The sequence below is a fragment of the Marmota flaviventris genome, chromosome 13, assembly GCF_047511675.1.
Source record: "Marmota flaviventris isolate mMarFla1 chromosome 13, mMarFla1.hap1, whole genome shotgun sequence".
Lineage (NCBI taxonomy): Eukaryota > Metazoa > Chordata > Mammalia > Rodentia > Sciuridae > Marmota > Marmota flaviventris.
The window spans coordinates 90,521,114-90,535,171 of record NC_092510.1 but is presented as its reverse complement, the minus strand read 5'-3'; the positions used below and the strand labels follow the sequence as shown (position 1 = coordinate 90,535,171).

Genomic DNA, 14,058 nt, shown 5'->3' with positions numbered 1-14,058 from the left:
CAGTATCCCTGTAGTATGCTCTTTTAAGGTCTTCAGGGAAAAGTCCAAGAAGGGCAATAGCTGGGTCAAATGGTGGTTCCATTCCCAGCTTTCCCAGGAATCTCCATACTGCTTTCCAGATTGGCCGCACCAGTTTGCAGTCCCACCAGCAATGTACAAGAGTACCCTTTTCTATTTAAAATCCAAGACTCAGTGCTGAGTGCGTTCATGGCCACTAGAGTGTGTTTCCAGGCCCTCAGGCAGGCAGAACTGGTTTGTGTGTATGTAAATATTAAATTCATTTTAAACTCATTGCTTCACAATGCTACCTGAGTCCATGCACACGCTCTGGTTCTTTCTTGTCTTTCCCACCTCCTCATTTGCATTTCCCTTCCCCTTCAGTGAGAACCCTGCTCTAGCGGCATCAGTCTCTTTGCTGATTTGCTCATTTCTATGACATATGCAGATGGTTCCAGAATTGCTTCATCCATACAACAAAAGTCTGCTAGAAGAATTCATTTGTTTGTTGTTCTTTTTGTTTTTAGGCTAAGGGCATATAATCAGGAGTTGAATTTAAAAGTTACTTGGTTTTATTTTTTCCACAGTATCCTTATGTTATTTATTTGAAATACAGTTATATTCATTTGTTTCTACTTGTATTTAATTTTAGGGTTTTTATTTTTACCCTGTATCTTTCTTAACTTAATTTTCTTATTCATTTATGAAATATCTGAACATGGTTGCAAAGTCAAAACTTCTTTCCTTCCACATTGCCTTTTTGAAGTCTTTTCTTCTTCTTCTCCTCCCCCCCGCCCCCATTCCGTCCCCAGGCATGCTAAGCACATGCTCTCCCACAGAACCGCAGCCTGAAGTCATTATCTTTGTCCCTCTCCCTTACACCTATTGGCATTACTCTCGTCCCCCTTTCTCTCTTAACCCGGTTGGGCTTGGGCTTTCCACCATTCTCGCCTTTCCACAGAAGGGCGCTGGTTAAGTCACCAGCAACTTCTGCTTTGCCAGATTCAGTGGTCATGTCTTCTCTCAGACTACAGCATTGTTGGCAGGTCCACAGCTCCCTCCTTGGGGAAAGGCTATGCTCACCTGGCCTCTAAGGGGCCCCCGTTTAGAGTTCCCGCTCCTCTGCCCTCCGCGGCCCTGGGTCTGGCCAGTCTTCATCCCTTGCTGCAGTTTGCACTGGTGTCCCCGCTGCCTGCTGCCCCAGCCCACCTCTGTGCCTCCACCCTTGCCCAGCACAGTCCATTTCCACACAGTGGTCAGAGCGACCTTTAAAAATGTCAGGCAGACCATGTCCCTTCTCTGCTTAGAAATGAGAGGCTCCTTTGAGTCAGTGGGAAAGTACAGATGTACTTTTTAAGCTGGGCCCGTACTGCCCGGCTCTGCCCCCTCCTCCCAGCCAGCCAGCTCTCCCTCCCTACCCTCTGTGACCTTGCAGCTGCCCGTCTGCCTGAGAGGCGCCTTCTCCAGGCCTCTGTGGGTTCTTTCTCTCTGGCGACCCTCAGCAGTTCTTGCCTTTCCCAGTGTTTCCCTTCTGAGAAGGGCCTCTGACGACTGTGTAAACAGCCAGCATCCCGCCCACTGCTGGCCTTTCTTCTCCCCTGGCCCTGCTCTGTGTCCTCTCTCCTGCTTGCCACCACCTTGCGTATCTGTCTTTGGCCTGGGAGTCTGCTTGCCCTGCTGGGCTCTGGGCCCCCCAGGCGCACGGACCTTGTCCCATGTGTCCGCTGCTATAGCACTAGGACATAAGCAGCCTCGGTGTAGAGGGCACGCAGTGCACGTCTGCTGAGACCAAAGTGTGCAAGTGAATCCCAGTTTCATAGCCGAGCAGAGCGTGGCCCAGTGGGAGGAAGCCCCCCTCTGTGAGCATTTATGGAGTGCACAGCAGAGCTGGCATTTCAAGTGTGTTCCTCTTGGTGTCATGCATGTTATTTGATTGAAACTTCACAGTGACCTTGGATGGGAGGATGAATCCAGTTTTACCTACGCTGAACTGAGCTTCAGGAATGTCCTTGCACATGTAGCACGTGGGTCTCGCAGGGAAGAGCGCAGTCCCGGGGGTGGGCTGGGAGCTCTGGCTCCCCACCCGTGGGCTGTGGACCTTCAGCACTTCATGAGAAAATGAATTTCTTCACCTGTGAACCTGGCATGCTGATCCCAATTCACAGTGTTGTGTTAAGGGTTGAATTAAATCATGGACGTGAAGCCACGGCCATCGCTCAGTAGGCGGCTCTCTGGGGCCTAGCGCTTCTGGCATCGTACTCCTGCACCAGTCTGTTTTCTAGGGGATTTAGCCATAACCAAAGAGTGGCACTCAGAGACACAGCTGACTTGGGGGAAACCAGGATTTGATTCTGTTCTTCTGTCTTCTTACGTAAATGACACATGGTCCAAGAGGGTCCACGTTTGCTCAGTTCCATTCCAGGATATGAGAAGGGATGGTTTGCCCGTCTGGGTGTCGTCAGCGCTTTTCCCAAAGAGCTGGCAGAGGCTGAGTTTTCTAGTACTAGTTCCCCAGTACCTTTGAGCACAGGGTATAAGAGCACTTGGCTTTTCCTAGCTTTATAAAAATGCACCCTCTTTTGGCTGCTTTCAGATAAGCTGATTTTCATCTTATTAGTGGGGAAATAACTGGGCGACTGACAGAGCTGTGTCTCCCAGGCCCAAGGTGTGTCCCTGTCTCTTTCCTTCCTGCAGCCCTCACCCTGTCCTGGCAGTGCCAAGCCAGAAGGGAGCGCACCCTGGCACCAGCTTGCCACCCCGCCCCACCATGGAGCTGCCCCTTGCTTTACTTTTCAGTTACTGACTTTGACCGCCCAGGGAAGTCCCACTTCTTGTTTGCTGTGGGTTCTGGAGGCAGGAGCATGCCAGGAGTAGCAGATGCCACACATATAAAACTTTATTTTCTTCCCCAAAAAGACCTAAAAATTCCAGAAACTTCACTACAGCTTCTTTTGGTAAAGAGGAAAATGTAACATAGAGGCAGGTCTTTTCTTAGATGCCATGTAAGTGTTCTGGTTCCTGAATTATGATGTAGTTTTAGTCCCATGGCTTGGGTTCCTTAAAATTTAAATACCAGCTTTTAAAAATCAATACAGAACATTACATGTTTACTGTGGAATAACACATGACTAAAATCTTGTGATTGCATCATTTACACGGTGATGCGTGAACACCCTGGAGCTTACATGCCTAGATCTTTTTAACATGTGTGTATTTTTTATGGAAACACAACTATTTGCAACTTATCACTTTGTTTTCTCTGAAGTTTTAATTAAATAACATGTATGACACCATTAATAATATTAATGTACACTTTAAAGTTTAGTGGCCCCAAGAGCATTCTTGTGTGTAAAGGTACCACAATTAATTCTTCCCCATTAGATGGACATGTAGGTTATTTCCAGTTTGGGTGCTCTTATAAAGAACACTGAATTGGAATCTTTGTGCGTGTCCTTGGCATTTCTTTCATAGTGTTTAGTTGGTAGAATCTAAGGCGTAGGATGATAGCATGGTTTCTTAATGCTCATCAGGGAGAGAACTGGAATTCCTCTTTAGCTCCAAGAAACTAGGACTCCCCTGTAGGAGTCTGGAATTCTGCAAGATTTTGGGCGGTATGTACCTTTCTCTGGGGTGAGGGTCTGTAGCTTTTGGATGCCCCAAGAGGGCTGGGACACAAAATAGATCAGTGACTGTTGTTGCGACCAGGTTTCCTCCCATGTCCTCGTCCTGGTGCCTCCCCAGACCAGCTGCACAGACGAGGAAGGCAGTGTTTTACTCCAAATGTTTCGAGCAACGTACAAAGAAGACTGTGAGTGGTCCCTTAGTGAGCTCACTGTGGGTGTCGGGGTCTGGCCACGTGACAGAGGACAGCTGTTGGCATCCCTTGCCTCAGCACTCCTTTGCTGTAAGAGATGGACCCCAAAGCTCATTTCTTCTTGAGGCCCTGCATAGTCCGCCTTTTCCAGTCTTCTACCCTCTGGTTGGTGATGGTGATGGTGGTGAAGAAGACAATGAGGAAACAAGGAGGGACCTTTGTCGGGGGTTGCTGTGTGCTAGCCTGTAAGGAAGCATTACACATTATCCTTGTTTATTATGAGGACAGAGAGGATAATTCACTTCTTCAGGGTCACATGGGAATTTGGAGAACTTGATTTAGAGCCAGCAGTTTACTTCCACAGCCCGTCCTCCTAACCTCCACGTGCTGCTTTCTCAGTCCACCAAGTTGCACGTGCTGGGGGTGCACTGGTCACCTGTTTCTGTGGCCAGGCCTTGTGTCTCTCCACTTCCATGCCTGCTCCACCAGGCCCTTTCCACCAAGGCTGCCCTCTTTCTCCTCTTAAGGAAATGACACCCATCCGCCAGAAAGCTTTCTTTGTTCAACCCACGGAAGCAAGATCTATTCCTTTTCTTCACTTCTGGATTGTTTGCAGCTCACACATGACATTCATGTCTGGCCCTGGGATGGAGGAGGCCCTCACAGGGTGGAAAGAAGAGGACCTTTGACCTCAGAGGTTTGAGTTCAGACCCCAGCTTCATGTGCCACTTACTCCTTAAGGGTCAGGTTTCCTCTGTGGGGATAGTAGCACCTGTCTTAACAAAGTTGCTTGAAAGGATTAAATGAGATGAGCGAGTTTGGTGTCCTGCTTGGCAAACAGTGGGCACTCAGGAGCTGACCGTGATGACCCAGGCTTTCAGATCAGATGGAGGGTTTTGGCTTTTAATTACCCCTGCAATCTGCTCTCCCCAGAGCCCCTTAGCTTTTTCTTACCTTTATAAAGTAGTTCTTCCTGCCTCAAAGATACAGCTCCACTCCCCCTCCCCTAAATTTCCCCGGCAGCCATGCTGGATTGTGCTTGCCTCCACAGCCACATGCTGCCCTTTATCTCAATATTGTCATCTAATTGTCTTCTGGGTCCATTGTTCCCACTCAGATGTGAACTCTTCAAGGGCAGGATGGCTCCTAGCCATCTCTGTATTCCGGGTCTAACGGGGTACCTGTGTCCAGTTACTAATGAGATGGAAAGGAAGAAATATTTGGGTCACATTGGAGATGCCAGTCTATGGTGTGTGACTGCACCTTCTCTGGCCTATGGGGGCTTCTTCAATGGCAGCTGTGTACAGGATGGATTAATGTGCAGAGGAGACTGGGAGGGGGTGTTAATCTGTCAGTCTGTCTTGCATCATGGTCTTGTTTGGAAATGAAGGGGACAACTGGGTGTTTTTTTATTTGTAAAGATGAAGTCCCCCCACTGCCACAGACTGCACAGCTTTTAGATGTAGCAATAGGATTTGCCTGAGAGATGGCAGCAGCATTTTCATGACATGCATCCTAAGCATTTGGAATAGCCTAACAGATGGTTTCCTGTCACCTGTGTGAAGGCAGTTTCCACCAAGAAATTCAATGCATCAGTTGTTATGATCTCTCTATGAATCCCACAATAACCATTTGTCATTGAGTTTTAAAGAACCCTGTTGTGATAGGGGAAGATGTGGGATTCTATTGTTGTTGAGTTATTGTAAGTTCCCCAAAGAGTCTTTGTTTGAAAAAGAGAGAACCCATGCTGCTGGTGGCATTAGGGTCACCTCCTTCTGTGGCCACAGGTTTTGTTAGGAATGGAGGAGAGGTCTTTGATGGGTTTATGGTCAGGAGACTCAGGATGCTTAAAGCCTGCCTCAAACCAAGGGTACCCACCCTAGAGGTTCCTGAGGGAGGTGTGCGCTGAAGAACACTGATGCGTGAGGAGCGGGGTCTCACCTGGCTGTTTGCCTGGTGGTACATTATGACTCTTAAGCTCTTGGGAAGGCTGGGCTGGGACAGATGGTTCATCCTCGGGGTTGACTGGGTCAAAGTCTATCATCAGCTGAATGTTGGAAGCAGCCCTGGTATGGACATGTGATGAAAAATGCTGATTGAGATGTTCCCTAACATATGAGGGTTGGTTGCGATCTGGGACTTACTATGGTCAAGGTCTTCGAGTTTGACTGGATCGGCTGTGGCTTTCCCCCTTGAGAGGTCTGCCAGCCTCTCCCTGCCTTGCAAGACATCAAAATATCTTTACACCACTTTGGCTGGGCACTTTGTGATGGTATTAGCTATGAGGCTGCCCCCACCCCCCTTGCTTATGAACTGGAAATCTCAGTAATGCTAGAGTGAGAATGGGGTGCCTTGAGAGAGCTGGACATGAGCCCTCCTGGACTCGGCTTCTTGGCTGCACAACGGAGATGCTAAGGCTGTGCTTGAGGGATTATCGGGAGGCCCAGAGTCATACCCAGGGCCTGGCGCCCACTCGCTCAGGCCCATCTGATTCCTTCCCGGTGGTGCAGTGCCCCTCAGTGCCCTGCTGTGGAGGATGGCTTTCAGGCCCTTATGTGCCACTGGCTCTTGGTGCCCAGGCGGCCAGCCGGCTAGGATATAGCGTGAGCTCGGCTGGCCATGCCGGCGCTTGGGAGTTGTAGGTGGGAACCGTGAGCCATGAAGCAAGCAGGCAAGCTCGGGATCTTCTCCCTGTGCTGCGGTGTTGGAGAACTTTTCCTTTTAGGAGTAGTTTTGAAAATTGTATGTGTGGGTGCAGTTTAATTATAGTCTCATTTTTCGAGTGCTGCTGTAGAAGGGTTTGTTTTTTTCTTTAGCCATGCGTCAGTTTCTTCAAAGAGCTCATCCCGGTCTGCAATTTCCAGGGTTCTGAAGTATTTTAAAAATAAAGTTGTTAGCCTCTTTGAAATCTGGGCTCATGCTTCCTTTCAAACAGCAAATGATGACATGCAGGAATAGAGCAGCACGTCTTTCGCCCAGCAACATTCTGAGCTTTATTCTGTTTTCTTTTGTCATCCCCTTTCGTCCTCTCCCCACTGCAGACAGTGGTTTTTTCAGCTCACTCGAGCACTCCTTTGCCCAGTAATCTTAGTTCTGAGGTCTTTCCTAGGAAATAATTTAAATGCAGATAAAACTGCATGCACAAAGATGTTTATTTCAATTATTTATTAAAACGAAAATTTGGAGATGACCTAAATGTTGAATAGGGAACTGGCAAAAACTGCCAGACTATGACGTGTGTGCCATTAGGGCTGAGGTTTCTAAAGCAAATTTAGTAGGAAAAATGCTTATAATAAAGTACAAAGTGAAAAACTTAAGTCACTACAGCATCATCTCTGCCCAAATGCATGGAAGAAAGAACCAAAGGCAGCCCAGTCACAGGTCTATGGGCGTTCAGGAGGGCAGGGAGCTTTCTTGATTCTATTGTGCATTTCCTATAATGAGCTTATGCTCTGTTAGTATCAGAATTTTAGCGAAGGAAAAAGAATTACACCCAGTGATGCTATTGTGATTGCTTTTTGGATTCAATGCTGTGCCCTGGAACTAGAGCCAGACTAGTGATAAAGCAGGAGTCTCTTGCCGGCACTGTGCTCTTGCGAATCCCACTTTCAACATCTGGCTTGTTGTAAAAAGTGTTTAAACCAACAGGACAGTGCCCCTGCACATGTGTGAGCAAGAAATTATTAGGGATCACTTTTTTAAAAAATGCTTTCCTTCTTTCTTAATGTTATTTCTACTTCTAGGAAAATCATCTGGAGTGGAGCTGAGTCCCCAGAATGAGCCGATAGAGAGGTGAGTTTAACGTTTGTTAAGAAGACTTTCTGGGACCTCCGTTTGGGTTTGCCTCTTTTTTTCTTTTTTTAAAAATATTCTAGCTGCCTTCCGTTGTGTAAGTTTTCTGCTTCTTGTAACTAAAACATAAATACCTATAGAACTGTCTATGGCCGAGCAAAGTGAAGAGGCCACTCAGGGTGTCCCGAACCCTCCATTCATTTGTTCCAGGTCACTCCTGGTATTTCTGTCAGGGATTTGAATCAGATGACATATTGCTTCTGTTGGCTCCTGGGGCCTGCAGGATGAAAGTTCCAGACTCCCTAGCCGGGAATCTGAGCCCTCCTCAAGCTGACTGGTCCTCTCTGCTCCCCTCCACACTGTTCCCTTCTTGTCGTGTACCCCATGCTCTTCCATTGTCTCCCCCACCCCCACCATGGCTGTGCACGAACTGTGCCCCCTGCCTCCCTCCTCATGTAGTGTGAAAGGGGCTGGAGTGAACGTGAACCAGCCCTCCCTGTACCCTCCTCCACCACACCCGGGCCAGTTATTCCTGCTTCCTCTGCAGGAAGGCTCATTCTGAAGACTCTCCTGCTTTGTGTTGTGTGGATGCCCAAGAGCGCCCCAGCCCTGTTCTGATAGTTTTGGTACTTGGCATGTAATTGCATTACAGCACTTGCCTTTCCACTTGGAAAAGACCACTTGGTGTGTCTTACCTTTCTACTCCCAGAGTCCTCAGAATAAGAGAGGAGCTGACCAGCATTGCAGGGTATTTGTACGTGTCAGCTGCTGCCTTAGGTGTTTCACACTTATTACTTTTGACCCTACAAAGTGAACGTTTTTATTCCCATTTTAGGGTGAGGAGGCTGACAAGTTGCCTGTTTGCCATTGAAAGGCAGAGCTAGGATTTGAACTTGGGTCTTTCAGAATCGAACACCTGTGCTCTTATGGTTACTCTACATTGTCTTTGGAAGGCAGTGACAATATGTGAATTGTAGTCCTTTTTAGCTTGCCTCTGTGGCTGTTGCAAATGCCAAGGTCTCATCCTCCTGTTACTTGTAAAGGCTCTGAATGCTATTGACACTGGAGGGGACCTTCTTTCACTTTAAAGGATGTGGCCCTTTGGACTCCTAGGGGTAAAATAAAGAAATAGAAACAGTCTGGAATGCTGAATTTTAGATTTTATTGTCATCACCAAGGCCATCAGCATCCTTACAGCAAGCAAGTAGGAGGTTCACAACTCACTGGAGGACATTTTAATCAGGTCTTCTATGAATGTAAAAGATATACTCCTTCTCCTCCTGCAGTAGCGCCAGAGACCCCGCCCAGTTCACCCCACTACTTCCATCCTTAGGATGGCAACCACTTCCCACTGGCAGGACGTGGAGAGGGTATGGAAGACTCCGTCTTAGCTGAGCTCTGCAGATTGAGAGTGAAGGGCCCAGGGCTGTTGGGAGATTGTCCCTGTCTGAGGGGAGGGAAGCTTGGCCCCTTTGAGCAGGGATCCTGGGTCAAGGCCTGAGAGGCAGGCTGGGCCTGTTGGTTCTCAGAGGCTGTTATTACGACTGTCCCAACACTCTTCTGCAGGAGGCAGGGAGTCGATGAGCAGGGCAAGCTGGGGCTAGACATGGCCAGATTCATCATTTTGGAAGCTGATGAGTTTGGAGAGTCTTTTAGCCTTCCTCAACCAGCGCTCACCCCTCTCCATTTCAGAGGATTTCTTCTTCTCCTTCTGTCCTCTCTTTGTCAGTGGCAGGCTCAGCCCTCACAAGGGTCACTCCTAAGCTAATTAAACGGCTGCCCTTGGCCCACTCTGTACTCCTGTGGACCCACGGTGAGCCTGAGCATCCATCAGGCTGTCTGGGCAGAGCTGCATCTGGTGTTTACCTGCTAATGAATGCGTTGCAGCTTCGGAGTCCTCTGCTCTTGTCTGAGCTCATGAATAATGAGACTGTGGCCACTGACACAGTAATGGGAAAGTTGGAGAGAAAGGAGCTTAAATCAAGGAGCTTATCTATAATGGAGATTCACAGGAGCTTTTCACAGTGTTCAGGCTGATTTTCCTTGTGGCTTAGGTGGTCCTCAGGAAGTACTGGTTAATAACCACATGATTGCCAGAACCATGCCATTGGGGCCTGCTTGGGGACCTTGAGGGTTCTGAGATTTTTTAATCCATAATGCTGTTTCATGGCTTGGAGCCAGACAGGCCTGGTTCAGATCTGGGAGGTGCCACTTACAAACGGACAGTGGCTGGTTTATGCTGAGCCACCGCCTTTCTGGCTCTATGGAGGACAGCACTCCCTTCCTCAGAGGGGGCCCAGGAGGCCCAGGTCAGACCCAGGCTGCTTCGTCAGAGTGAGCACTTGGGAAGCAGCTGCTGCGGACCCCTTTCGTCTCTTGTAAGCCAGACTTTGGGACAGCTACAATCCCTTCACTTTCCCTTCCTCCTTGGCTTCAGATTCAAGCACATGGAGCCCTTCTTGTTTGGGGAGTGTCATTGCTTAATGTAGTAAGGAAATGAAAGGGCTGACGGAAGTCACACACACGGGACAGTTCTGAAGGGAAAGTAACCTCGAGGGTTCTGATGTCACAGCCCTGCTTGGGGTCTTAGTGCGGGAAATGGTTTGTCTTTCAATCCCAACCGTTAAGGACTGAGGAAGACAACGTGGACTACCAGCGTCTTCTACCCGAATCTCCTGGGCCTTTCTCCTCTCATGTGCTGTCTGATGATGAAATATCCGAGAAGTCCTTCCTCTCCCGAGAACAGAAGCAAGACAGCGTGTCCGGGCAGACTTCAGTCATGGCAGACCATTTTTCTCAAGGTAAGCTAGCTTTATTAAGCCTCGTAAACGTGGCTGTGTTTAAACACTGACCCGCTGTCTCGCCCTAGTGGCTAGAGTGTGGTGACATTTGACTATTTCTCAGATGAAAGGAGATCCTGTGAGGGCCGGAGCTGGTCATGGAGTGTCATTTATCACCAGAGAAAACCGTGGTGGTGAAAGTGTGGGTGACTGGGAAAGGGCATGTGGTTTTGAGTGAAGACCTGCCCTGGACTTCCCGTTTCCTTGCTCCTGTAATCGTAGCGTGGAGAGCCCTGGAGCTGCAGCAGTGCGAGTTCGGTTAGTGCCCAGGGTTCCTGTCACTCCTCTGCACGCAGGCTCACTCTGAAGACTCTCTGCTTTGTGTTGTATGGATGCCCAAGAGCGCCCCAGCCCTGTTCCGATAGTTTTCTACAGTGCAAAGTTTGTGATTCTGTGAATCCACCTGTTTCTCTCTAGTGTGACCCTTGGCCCATTGGGCCGGGCCGTTATCTTAGTGCATTCAGTCTGTTGTAGCAGAGTACCACAGTCTGAGTGGCTCACAAACAGCAGGAACTTGTTTCTCACAGTTCTGGAGGCTGGAAGTCCGAGATCAAGGTGCTAGCCAGCATGGCTGGGTTCTGGTGAGGGTCCCCTTCCAGGTGGCAGACTTCTCACTGTATCCTCACATGAAGCCAAGAGAGCAAGAGAGCTGTCAGGGGTCTCTGTTTGGGGGCATTGATCCCATTCACGAGGGTTCCAGCCTCTTATGTCATCCCCTCTCAAGGGCCACACCTCCTAATGCCATCACTTGAGAGCTAAAGGCTTTAGCAGGTGACCTTGGAGACACAGACATTCAGCCCATAACACTCTTGTTCTGCCTCTGACCTTGGGCTGAGTTCAGCCAGCCTCCCTGGGAACCTGCTCTGATCTCCCGTTTGCTTTTTCTGTTCTTGTAGTCTCTCTCTTTGGGATAAGAAGTAGGGCTTTGTGTGTGTAATTCAGTTTGCTTCAGAGAGTCCAAGGATTATATAGACCAGACCAGATAGACTGGCCATCAAACTTCCTACAAAGGGGCAGGAAGAAGATGTTTTAGGCTTTGCAGGGTCAAGGGCCCTGTGGCAGTTGCTCAGCTCTGTTGTCACACATACAAGCAGCCCCTGATATGAGTGGCAGAGCTGTGTTCCTATGAAACTGTGTTGATAGAATGGAGATGGGCTAGTATTGGCCACAGGCAGTGGTTTCCAGCCCTTTGGTGGTATAGATTCTAGTTGTCACAGTCTCTGATCTCTCTTCTTCTCTGGGGGTTGGTAAGAGTACCACCATGAGTTCTATAGCACAAACCAGACACTGGCACCTTCTTGCTAAAAGCTTTATTGATACTTGGTCACATAGGTCATTATTAAAAAAAAATTTTTTTTTGAAGCCATATGTAAACAACAGAACTCTTTTTTTTTTTTTTCATATGCAGTTTTACAGGATGGCCCCATTCAATATGGCAAAGAAACCCAGTGGAGCCTTTGCCCAGTGGTGGCCTCTGAGGCTCCTCTAAGACTTTGAGGGCCCAGAGGAACATGGTATAGATATACCTGGAACATGATCTGTACAGTCTCAGTGTGTCTCAAAAACCAGCTGGAGTCCTCCAGCAGCCAATTATCTGGACCTCATTTATTGGGATTTCTGCCAGTGTCCCTCTGCTATTTTTTTGTAAGTTTCTGAGTAGTTGATTCCTCCTGGTCATTTCTGGCTATAGGTCCTGCCTTTCCCTAGTTTTTAGGTCAGACTACAGATTGTTTCCCTGGCCTTAGTGTACCTTCTTCTGCGCTGTATCAACCCAGTGTGGGACTCAGTCCCTTTCCAAGAACCCCTGGGACCACTAGTCTGCCTTTGTGCAGACTTGATTGAGCAGGGAGGAAGCAGAAGGAAGGAGGTTGTTGCCTTGCAACCCAAGTAATGTCGAGTGGACTATGTGGGTCCTGCTTCCTTAAAGCCCTCCTGCTGCAGAGCTGGAAGGTGCCCTCCTCCTCTTGCCTGCCCCCTCTTTCTCCCTTCGCCCTGTCTCCCCTACCTGGTTTTGTTTCCATCGTGGAGCTGTTAGGCCTCTCTTCCTCTGGTGATTCATGCCCGGGCTCTCTGGTGTCCTCTTGGTGGATCACCAGGCAGTTCCTGGATGGAGATGGTGTTCTCTGGAGCCGTGCTCATGTGCCACTGTTGTCCCTCTTGGCCTGCCCGTCTCCAGCCTTTTATTCTCTGCATCTGGTTTTCATTTTGTCATGCTTATAATCTGTGGAGAGAGATCATTTACTATATTTTCTTTTCTCACATTCAGTTGCATCTAAGCTTCCTGACATGCTGTTATATAATGTCATTTTTCATGGCTTTAGAATAGTCCATTGAATGACTGAATTGCAGTTTTCCTTATGTTTCCCTGTTGCTGAATGTTTCAGCCGTTTCCAGAATTTCACAATTGTGAACAGTGCCGCCGGGAGTATCTTTGAACATGAAGCTTTCCCCTTATTGGGGGCATTTTTTTTTTAACATTAATTCTCTAAATTGGAACTACCAGGCAAAATGATACATGTAATTATTTATCTATCTATTTTTGGCAGTTGCTTCTTACAGGATTTATGGTTTTAAAGAGGTAGCATTTGTCAGAAGGATTTATTGTAAGAGATGTTTTTCTCCCATTTCGTGAAGGCCAGTGTAGTGTTTCCTTCTACCTTGGCTGCATAATTAATGATGGTGTCCAGTTCAACTGGGAGTGTTTTTTTAAGCCCTAGTGTTGTTTCGGTTCCTGGCCAGACTCAGTGGAAGCTGACTTGTATCCATGGCTGCAGAGCACTTACCAGCACAGAGCCAGCAGTGAGTCTTGGTAAACCAGAGAAGAAGGTTGCAGTCAAAACGATAAGGTCCTGGCTGCCTCCAGCCTGTCTGGGCCCTGGAAGAAGATCTGCAGGGCAACCGGGCCGGGACAGGAGGTACAGTGCAGGGTGTGTCAGAGTGCGGTACACATGGAGTCCTTCAGAGCTGGGCTGCCTTGGGAGCTGCAGGCATCCACCAAATTACTTGCCACACTTCTGGCATTAATAGCAGATAGCTGAAGGTCTGGGAATTAAGTCATCTCATAAACATTCAAATTCATGGCAAAATTACTATTTAATTAGGAAAAGATCTGTAACATTGTGCTACTTTTAAATGAAAGCCATTTTGGAGGAATTAAAACTGGGTCATAACATTAGTATAATGTTTTAAAACAAACATTACTAAGACATACTGAGTGTACCCTAATTGATGAATTAAAGACATTAGTTTTGCCTTTGGATACTTAATGTGATTAGGTTTTAAACACTGACTCTAGAAACCTATCTCTAGATTGAAACTGGGCTTCCTCCTTTCTTTGTTAAAGTGATGTTTCAGAGGATGAAAACATAATACATGCCCATTTTAGGAAATTCAGGAAATTTAAATCTTTATTATTAAGTATTATCTTAAAACATAATGTAGAATTTTTAAAAAATCAAAAATCTCTCATCCTACGGTAACTACTTTCAATATTCAGTGTATCACCTTCTTTTGTACATTTGTCTTTTCTGTTTGGGAAGGTTTTATATGGAGCTGTGATCATGTTGAATAGCCAATTTTGTTTGTGTTTTTTAAAATTTTCACATGATAATATGA

The 14,058-nt window shown here is 47.6% G+C and overlaps 1 protein-coding gene across 5 annotated transcripts in view; it reads left to right on the top strand.

The window, feature by feature from the left end:
* Cdk5rap2 (CDK5 regulatory subunit associated protein 2) overlaps positions 1 to 14,058 on the top strand; it is a 185,962-nt gene that overhangs the window by 145,826 nt on the left and 26,078 nt on the right. For all 5 annotated transcript variants that reach the window (XM_071600877.1, XM_027945288.2, XM_071600875.1 and 2 more), the window contains 2 exons: positions 7,555 to 7,603; positions 10,232 to 10,404. In XM_071600877.1, the coding sequence (XP_071456978.1) occupies positions 7,555 to 7,603; positions 10,232 to 10,404 (222 nt within the window). The remainder of the gene's footprint in view (positions 1 to 7,554; positions 7,604 to 10,231; positions 10,405 to 14,058) is intronic.